The sequence below is a fragment of the Malaclemys terrapin genome, chromosome 22 (genome assembly GCF_027887155.1).
Source record: "Malaclemys terrapin pileata isolate rMalTer1 chromosome 22, rMalTer1.hap1, whole genome shotgun sequence".
Classification (NCBI taxonomy): Eukaryota; Metazoa; Chordata; order Testudines; family Emydidae; genus Malaclemys; species Malaclemys terrapin.
In genome coordinates, this window is record NC_071526.1 from 12,949,220 (window position 1) to 12,959,607 (window position 10,388).

The window sequence follows — 10,388 nt, forward strand, 5'->3', positions numbered from 1 at the left end:
CTTGGCCCCCAGCAATCGCTCCCGGCCAAGGCTCTGCTCGCGGCCCAGGGAGGCACACATACATTCTGCTAAGAACATAAAAATAGAAGAACGGCCATACTGGGTCAGACCAAAGGTCCATCCAGCCCAGTATCCTGTCTACCGACAGTGGCCAATGCCAGGTGCCCCAGAGGGAGTGATCCTAACAGGTAATGATCAAGTGATCTCTCGCCTGCCACCCGGGGGGGGCCATGCAAGAGGAAAAGTTTGGGGACCACTGGCTTAAGTGCTTTGCTGCACTGGGACCCAAAATAGGACTGTGGAGTCTGAATGGAGCTAAGTGAATTTCCCTCAGCTGTAATCTCTGTAGACTGTTGTCCTCTTAAGGAACCTTGCCCTAGAATCTGAGGCCCTTGATTTTTTTAAGAACCTTTCCAGTTCATCTTTGAAAGCGCGTGGACCGTGGCAGGCAAATTATAACGCTAACTAAAAGCTTGCTTTACCTTGGTGCTTTAATGAGCGAGGGTAATTAACGCTGTATTCCAGTATTGTGCACTGCTACATTGTGCCTCCCTCAGGGGAGGAGCTTTTAAATTCAGGAGATTATGATGGCACGAGGCAGCTCTTCCTGCATTGGTGCTGCCGTCCTTGCAGCTAAATCTCTGAACGGCTTGTGTGCCCACTGAGTAATGAAATAAGACAGCCGTCCATGACAAGCAAAATAACAACCACCCTGACAGATTTTCATTTACACCAGCTCCTCTGGCTGCTCACAGGAGAGACAAGAAATATCAGCTCTTCTCATATGAATTCTCTCCCTCCCTGCCTGTGGAAACCTGGCTCGCTCATCCTGCACAGCCACTCCCAGCAAGGAACGGGAAAGACCGTCTGTCCCTTTAGAACAGGCCAGATTTGTTGTTTGCCTCCCATCGGAAAGCGAGCTCTGATTTTAGAGGTGTATAGGGAAATTGACTCATAGACAACTGAATTAAAAACAGTCACAAGGAACTGAAAAAGCTTTGCTTACTAGCTGGCTTTTTTTATTTCCACCTCGGGCAGCTCGCGGCCGTTCAAAAGCTGTCATCTCCCTAACGTGAGGCAGAATTTGCATCTCACCAACCGGCAAAGAATAATCAGGTTTATTCCCACATCCCTGGGACTCGCATTCAAACCGGTTTCTTTAATGTTTGTTAACTAAACAATTACTTTTGCTCTGGAAGGGGAGTGTATTGGAATGGCTTCGACCAAGCCACTCGGAGAACGATTAAAACTGAACTTCGGAATGACAAAGGAGCCCAAATGTCACTGTGAACGTGGATGAAACACGGACCCTTGGAAAATGCCAGCAGTGCCTCTCGTGTATCTGCATGACTGCTGCCCTTGTTTGTCTTTATCCCAGCCCCACTCCCTTCACTCAGATATTGGGCTACATTCTGCTCTCCGGGCTAGATTCACAGATGTGCTTTGGTCATGCAATGCTTAGCACTGTAACGCCTCACTCCTAGGTGCCCCTGCCACCTTGTGCAATCCTCATCCCAGAGTCAGAACATAAGAATGGCCATGCTGGGTCAGACCTATGGTCCATCTAAACCAGTATCCTGTCTCTGACAGTGGCCAGCACCAGGTGCTTCAGAGGGAATGAACAGAACAGGGCAATTTATTGAGTAATCCATCCCCTCTCGTCCAGTCCCAGCTTCTGACAGTTGGAGGTTTAGGGACACCTGGAGCATGGGGTTGCAGCCCTGACCATCTTGGCTAGTAGCTGTTGATGGACCTATCCTCCATGAACTTATCTAATTCCTTTTTGAACCCAGCTATACTTTTGGTCTCCACAACATCCTCTGGCAATGAGTTCCACAGGTTGACCGTGCATTGTGTGAAGAAGTATTTCCTTTTGTTTGCTTTAAACCTGCTGCCTATTCATTTTATCAGGTGCCCACTAGTTCTTGTGTTATGTAAAGGAGTAAATAACCCTTCCCTATTCACTTTCTCCACACCATTCATGATTTTAGACCTCTTTCATATCCCCCTTTAGTTGTCTCTTTTCTAAGCTAAACAGCCCCAATCTTTTTAATCTCTCCTTGTCTGGAAGCTGTTCCACACCCCCAATCATTTTTGTTGCTCTTCTCTGCACCTTTTCCAATACTAATATATCTGTATGAGATGGGGAGACTGCATGCAGTATTCCAGGTGTGGGAGTACCATGGATTTATATAGAGGCAGTATGATATTTTCTGTCTCATTATCTATCCCTTTCCTAATGGTTCCTAACACTCTGTTTGCTTTTTGGACTGCTGCTGCACATTGAGCGGATGTTTTTAGGGAACTATCCACAATGACTCCAAGATCTCTTTTGTGAGTGGTAACCACTAGTTTAGACCCTATCATTTTATAGGTCCCCAGGCTCCACAAACAATCCACAGGGAGAGTTAGGCATCTAACAAAGGCATTCCCAGAAGCCAGCAAGCTGAATGGGGAGCCATCTAAGCTAGCCAGAGAAAGAAATGCAGAGAAAAGGGGCAAGACTTAGGGCCCAGACTCACAAAGGTACCTAGGTATCTAACTCCCATTGACTCCGGACTGACAGGCCAGAGATGGCGCCTCCCACCAGTTGGGATTCTCAGCTGTGAACCCTCTTCCGGAGGCAGTCACCTCAGCCAGGTCAGTCCTTTCTTGCAAAAAAAACAGTGAGAGACCCCTCCACTGCAGGGTGCATGGGGCCAGCACCTGGGAGATGGGAGCCTCAGATTAAAATCCCAACTCCGCCTGAGTTAGAGCAGAGACTGGGACCCAGGTGAGCGTCCTCGCCACCAGGTTATTGGCTCTAATGGGGCGGTCCATCCCAATCTCTCCTCTGGGAGCTGTTCCTCTTTGTCTAAATAATACCAAATTTACTGGGTGAGAGAGCGACTGACTCTGTAGCCCAGGGACCCAGGCACTCACCTGGGAGATGGGAGACCTGGATTCAAATCCCTGCTCCAAATTGTACAGTGTGGAGATGCAATCAGTGTCTCCAACACCCCAGGGGAGTGCTCTAAGCACTGAGCTAATGGGTATTCTGGGCCCGGCCCCCCGCTGTCTTTTGTGCAAGGCTCACTCCGGTAGGCATGCGCAGAGCCCGGATCAGGCCCTGCCGGTGACATAGGCAGGGAAAGAACGCCTAGTTTGAGAATGCTGCTGTGGGGGGCTCCCAGCAGCTTGTTAGCCGTGGGGCAGAGTCAGGACTTTGTTCACTTCTACCAGTGGAAAATTAGGCACCGGGGGACTTCAGGCAGCAGCCGAGCAGTGGCTTTGAGAATGTCAGGAGTGCCTAAGTGTTGGACTTCAGCACCTAAGGAGGCAGTTAGGCCCTAAGTATATTCATGTCTCTAGCCCCCCACTTAGTCCAATGTAAATCAAGAGCTAATCCCAGGCAGGCAGTCTCTGGAGTTACTCCACATGGATACCAGCAAAGCTGAAATCAGAATACGGCCCACGGGCTGAGCAAGTGCAAACAGGTTTAGGATCAAAGGGTCTTTTCAATCCAAAGTAGAGCATTTGCTGCCATGAGCACGAGAACGTGCCAAGCCAGTGAAACAAGACCAAGCAGCCTGGGCCACAGGAGCTAATTGTAAAGGAAGTTAGGCTCTAAACCTGTCTCGTCTGAGGACCCCACCTGACGCCACTCCCAGCCACACCTCCACAGATAGGTACCAGAATCCTTTGCTCTCCTTCCCGCTCTGGGTGGGAATGGGTGGGCACTCAGGTTTACAAGCCACTCATGTGACCAGATGCTGCCAGGTGGGTGCCTGAAAGCTCATCGCCTTCAGTGGAATGTCAAGGTGTCCAGCACCACCCAGGAAGCCTGACAGCAGCTGAGCAAACAGGCTTCAGCAGAGAAGAGAATGGGAACAGATTCACCCACACACCTCAAGTGCTGGGGACAGCCCTGAGGGTGAAGACCTATTGCCTGAGAACTGCTGCACTCAAGGCTCCTGTCAAGTCTTTAAACAATAATCCCCCTTGGCCCCCGTCCGACCAGAAAGACAGTTGCAAAAATGTAACTAACAAGCAATAAACAAAGTGACACAAAGTCTGTGGCCTGCTCGGCACAGAAGCAGTTTTCACCTCTAAGATTGTCTCCTAGCATCTCCTGCCCATTGCCCCGCCCCCTACCCACTGCAGCAAGTTGTCATTTTGTTGTTTTTCAGCTCACTGGGGCAGTGACTGTCCTTTTATTTCACAGATCTATAGACTGTAAGGCCAGAAGGGACCATTATGATCACCCCCCCGTCTGACCTCCCCTCCCGCCAAGCACAGGCTTGAGAATGTCACCCAGTGATTCCTTCTGCCAGCCCAATACACTGTGGTTGAACTAGAGTGTATCTTTTAGAAAGGCATCCGGTCTCTTTGTAGAGACTTCAAGTGACGGAGGATCCTCCCCATCCCCGTAAAGTATCATGCAGAGTGACTGCACTAGAGACAGTACATAAAAATAACACTCTGTGCAGCTACAGCATCTGCTATCTAAGTGCTCTATGAATAGTAATGAATTGAACCTCATGGCACCCACCATGAGCTGGGGCCATACTAAGATCCCCCTTTTACAGATGGGTTAACAGCACCGAGCTAAAGTGAGGTGCTCAAAGACACAGCAAGTCTGTCATAACAGCTGGGAAGAGAACCTGATTCCTGGTCCCTCTGCTGTTGGAGCTCTGTGACATTTCCTCGCTTCATTAACAGAGGCATCTGGGGTGGAGAGCGAGCCATGCTCTGAGTGCTACCCTGACACTAGGTTGGCTGATGGAATGCTCTTTGTAATCCGTTCTCTGCTCTCTGCAGCGTGGGGAACAGAGTGACAGTTCCAAGGCCCGGATTGTTTCGGGAATGGGCCTCCCGTGCTCCCTAACAGAGATCGGGACAAGGGAGCAGGATGGAGATGGGGAAGGCAATGGAAGAGAAGAAAAGAGAACAAGGAGGAGGCGAGGTGGAGACAGAAGTCAAGAGGACACAAGTAGCAAGTAGTTGTGTTGTCCCTGAACCCAGAAATTCTTTTGGTCCAGACACTCATTCACTCCCCGCTGATATCACCTGTGAAATCCACAGAATCCAATATTTGAGCCAAGACAATTCTGCCTTCATCTCGTGACCCACCACAGCTGTAATACACCCCCACTGTGCTCTCTTGGGTGGCTCAGGGTGTACTTATCCCACTGGCGATGAGTACAAGCTTCTGTATCCAGACTAAAGGACTGGAATCCATACAAGTGCAGGGGGAGAGTTCTGTATTTCAGGGAGTTGATTCAACTCCCCCTCCACAAATGACCAATCCAGGGGTCCCAGTCATTGTGGGGGCAGATAGGGACAGAGCCGCATCCTGGCACTAGTAATCTCCTTGTGAAATGAGCATGGGCTTCTTCAATGAGAGGCAGCTGTCTTTGTAGTAATGTGGTATTAGCTCCACCCTGATTGTACCAAGAGGTGCTCATTCTCACTGAAATAGCTAAAAAAAATTCCCTTCAATATCTGTCCCCAGGTCATGGCCCCGAGTGTGGATGGAAACCAGGCGTTTGACACCATTCCAAACTGGCACCCATCCCAGGAAGATGTGGAGGTCACATCTCCTTGTGCTTTGGTGCAGCCTCCAGCAAAGATCCCAATAAATAATGTAAAACCCCATATCAATATTTCAACACATTTTCAAATCCAGTGACACGAAACTGCTTCCGACTCTTTCTTCCCTGCTGAGTGCGGTCTAGCGGCAACTCACAAGTTATTTTTAATGTGAAATCTGCATAAAAGCAGATTATCTGACATTCCCTTTCCTTTAATCACGGGCTGGATCTACCCAGCGTGACGACAAACCCTGGCATTACAGAATGAAAGGAAAGATCAGAGCAAACTCAGAGCTGGGGAAATAGCAGCCTTTCTCATTTCTTCAGCTTGGACCCAAATCAGGGCAACCCTCAACTCCACTGTGAATGGCAGGCGCTCGTCACCTTGCAGGAGGGATCAGCACGCTGCAGGATCAGGCTTTTATCTCACATTGTAGGGAAGCGGATCAGGAACACAGCGCTAGGCAGAATCCAATCCTGAGCGGTGCTGAGTCCACTGAGTTGTGGCTGCTCGGCACCCCCCAGAATCAGAGCCACACTGTGCATCCTTTCTTCCAGCCATTTTCATATTCCAGCCTCCAAGGCCCAGAGTTTCTAGGACAGGGCTTTCCCACGCCCCCGCTACTTGATTTTACCTCCAGTCCAAGGCAGAGCATTTTTAAGAATTACCGTTTTAATTGGCTGGTTCCTCCTGCCCGGGGACCCCCAGGCACCTGAATAGCATTTGCAAACAAAATGACAAACTCACACCATGAAGCAGCCTTCCAAGTGGGGCTGGGGAATTTCCTGATTGGCAGGCTGCATCTCTGTGCCCAGAACAGAGATGGATTAACTCTTTCTGTTCCCCTGGGGCTGTTTAGTATCATTATTTATTATTCGTATTACAGTAACACCTTGTGCAGCTGGTCGACACTAGGAATTTTCATTTGGCAGGAAATTTTGATATTTGACATTTCCCACCCAATGGAAATGTGCATTTTTTTTTTCATTTTTGGAAAATTTCATTTAGAAAAAAATTCAACATTTCATTTCAGGATAAAATTTTTGTTTCAAAACAAAATTTCACATTTTTTCCTACATAGTTTTTTTTCCATAGAAAATTTTGTCTATGTCAATAAACAAAAATCTTCCAATCAGCTCTACTGAGGAGCCCCAGTCATGGACCAGCGCCGGCGTGTACTAGGCGTGTACAGACACAGATCAGAGATGGTCTCTGCTCCAAAGAGTCTACAATCTAAGGCTGACATTAAAGCATGGTTCTATCCTGGACCCCACTTGGCCTTACAGGGGCAAGGTTGGCAAGAGCCAAATGGAAGTGATTTTATTTTAACTTGGGGGGTATTTTAGACCCTTCCTCACTGGATGTAAGGAATAAGCTCCACCCCCTTGTTAATGACATCAAAGAGGGAGTCCTCTAGGGTTTCCTCATGGCAGCAGGGAGACAATCAGCAGCAGACCCAACCTGGGGGCACTGTGACACACATACAGGGTGACCAGACAGCAAGTGTGAAAAATCAGGACTGGGGGTGGGGCAGAGGGACCATATATAAGGGACCATTTGCTCATCTAGCCTGGATTCCTGTATAGTGCAGACCATTACATTTCAAGCTGGAGGATGAGGGTTGAGGCCCGTGTGATTTCAGAGGGGACCCAAAGTGAGATGACCATCTTGCATTTCTCCTAGCGTGACCAGACAGCAAATGTGAAAAATTGGGACAGGGGATGGGGGGTAATAGGAGCCTATATAAGAAAAAGACCCAAAACCAGGACTGTCCCTATAAAATTGGGACATCTGCTCACCCTACACACACACACCCCGAGGTACTCAGCACTAAGCACCCCTCCTGCTCCTCTCCATCCCCAAGAGATAGGTAGGGCAGGTGGGTGGGACTGGAGTCACTTTCGCCAGCTGGGGGAGGAAGGACTGGGTGGGGAAGGGTGGGGCTAATCAGACATAGACCAAAGTGACTTGTGGCTTTGGGAGCCCAACCTGAGACACCTGAAAGGGGCGTGGTTTTCAAGGGCAGGTGCTCAGCACTTTCTTCAAAGCAAGCCCCTTCAAGGTGTCTCGATATGGTGCTCCACTTGGGACAATCTCAGTCCTACTTTCCATTTTCTCTCCCCTTCAGCAGATCAAAGGACCACTCAGCAGGGAGGGGAGAACTTGGCACCTACCCTGCCAGCGGAGGAGGGAGGGGATGGGAGACCAAAGGCTCTGTCAGCTGTTTCTTTTTTTCCCCAGGCAATGAAACCATCCCCCACACCATACCGCTCAGGGGGGAAGGGGTTGTTTACCCCCAGGATCCCACCCTGGCAGGCAGATATCTGGAAAAGGCCTGCCCCCATCTGCCTCTCTTTCTGTGGGGGTGGGAAGATACTTCCTTTGCTACTGGGAATCTGGGGCAGGAATTTTTCAGGAGTACATTCTGCCCCCATTAGTGTTAACTGTTGGGGGTGGGGAGCATGGTCCTGTCCCTATTCACTCCCCTCCCAGCCTGGCAGGTGCTGGTTCCATCTCCTCTACTGCGGCTGTAGGGCTGACTTCTTCAGCAGCTGAGCTGCCTCCCTCCTGCTGCTGCCGGGAGAAAACACTAGGGGGCTCCCTCTCAAATGTCAGCAGCAGTGGGGCAGGGGCTTAATCCTCAGACCAGGGGTGGAGCAGGGTTTCCCACAAATGCCCTAAAAACAAAATGTAAAAGTTACCCCCATATTGGGCTGTCCCTCACCCTGACGCTTTGTATTTTTCATAAGTGAAGGTCCAGGGAGAAGCAGACCTATCAGATCCTCTCCCTGGCCTACTCGAACCCCCTGCAGGATACAGGACATGGGTGTGGAATTGGGGCCAGAAATTCAGGCATCTGCACAAACATACTGGACAGTGTCTGGGTGACACAAGATCAGCCAGCAGACTCCATCGGATGCAATGTCTGGGTGACCAGAGACCGGCCCACAGGCCCCAGGGGACACAGTGTCCCAGGGATGTGAAAGCAGCCAGAGGATCACAGCAAAAGCCACGACTGAATCAAACTGGAATGAAATCAGAAACATCTGAACCACAAATCCCTCCCTGGGGTCAGGGCATTGACTTCAGGGGATCTCTTCCACCAGGGATCCAGTCGGCCCTTTATTTGCTTATTTACTCATTTGGACTCAAACCAAGAGAAATGCTCCTGGTGCCGTGCCACCAATTAAACATATGGTCAAAAGGATACAAACAAAACAGCAACAAACCCGGCCCATAGAGAACCAGCCGGCAGGAAAACCACTGCATGCCCACCCTCGGACTGCCAGCTGTCTAAGCCCCTGCCCACACTGATGAGCGGGTAGTTTCCACCACTGCCCCCAAGGATGCCCCCTGAGCCACTACAAATGTTTCGATTCCTTCAATCCCCTTGCAAATGGCTCAGTTTGAACTCTATCAACGAGGCACCACAGCGGGGGCAAGAGAACTCGCAACACATCAAACCTGCCCCTTGCATTTCATTTCACATCCACTTGCCATGGACACCCAGCTGCATGTGACCCGGCAGACAAAGTAATTGTCACGAAACCATGATGCTGCATCTCAGAGGCTGGGTCTTTGAGTCATGGCAGAGGCTGGCTCAAATACTGGGATTTTGAATGGCCATGCAAGCCCAGCTCGTGGGAGATGGAGCAGACCTGTGCAAATCAGGAATCTCCCATGAATGAAGGGACGGGTGGCCACCTTATCCCAAGAAACAGCATTTTTTCCTCCATACCCCCCTGTTCATTTAATTTCATCACCAGATTCATGGCCCAGGGCTGAAGGAGAGAGTGAAAGGGCTCTTCCAATCAGTGGGGGCATTGAAGGACCATCATCATCTCCTAGCATTGCTATGGTAGAGTGCTTGAGCACTCTACCAGCCATGGAACTGAGGCTGTGTCTACACTGGAAGACAACGGGATACATGATTCCCTACTGGAGATGCTCCACCAGCGGCAGAAATGGTGGAAGATAGAGAGGAGACAGGGGAACATGCAGGCTCAGGCACTGAATTATCTAAACTGGCTTTGTAGTGAAAATACTCAAGCTTTGGGTACACTACATCTTCCATCACTGACACCCACAGTGGTAAAGACGCCTGTGGTGGTCTGTCTACAGTATGGCTTCCACTGCCGGTGGAACTGCACAGATGGTGAATTATAGGTCCCATTTCTTCCAGAGCACAGAAGGCTTGAGAGACCTCAGGCCACTTCTGAACATGGGCCTTTTGTATCACCCTACACTGTGGCACTACCACTGATGGCAGCTAGGTTTCACTACCTTTCATTCCAATGTTGGGGCCAGTCCAGTGCTCTAGTGGCAGAACAAATCTGAATCTGGGTCCCAGGGCTTGCAGGAGGCTTGGAGCGCTACAGAGAAGCATGATCAGTCCTATGGGAGTGGGGCCCTTGGGATGGCTCTCAGGCAGCTGTTCTGGGCTGACACAAGGAGTGGCATGGATGAGCTCGAAAAGAAGGCATATCTGACCTTACGTAGACGGATGGTGGCCTCATGCCGAGATTCAGGTCACAATGATAAAGGGAACAATAGAGACATGGCTTTAATTCCTAGATACTGCATGTTTCCTTACCAGCTACTCTGACAACAGCTCTCTCTGCTGGGTCCAGCACTGAATCCTGGCTCTTCCGCTTCTTCTGCTCATGCAGGGGTAAATTCCAAGGTAAGGTGTCACCTGGGGGGCAAGGAGACAGACTTCCCGACCTCTCGCTTCTGTAGGACCTCTCGCTCCGGCACGACCTCTCGCTCCGGCACGACCTCTCGCTGAGGGTCTCTTCGTCGGAGGAAGACAT

At 50.1% G+C, this 10,388-nt stretch overlaps 1 protein-coding gene across 1 annotated transcript in view; it reads right to left on the reverse strand.

Moving 5' to 3' along the window:
* Positions 1-10,388, reverse strand: part of MACF1 (microtubule actin crosslinking factor 1) — a 248,478-nt gene extending 238,090 nt beyond the window's left edge. Inside the window, exon 1 of the mRNA XM_054011644.1 lies at positions 10,169-10,388. Coding sequence (XP_053867619.1) covers positions 10,169-10,388 — 220 coding nt within the window. The remainder of the gene's footprint in view (positions 1-10,168) is intronic.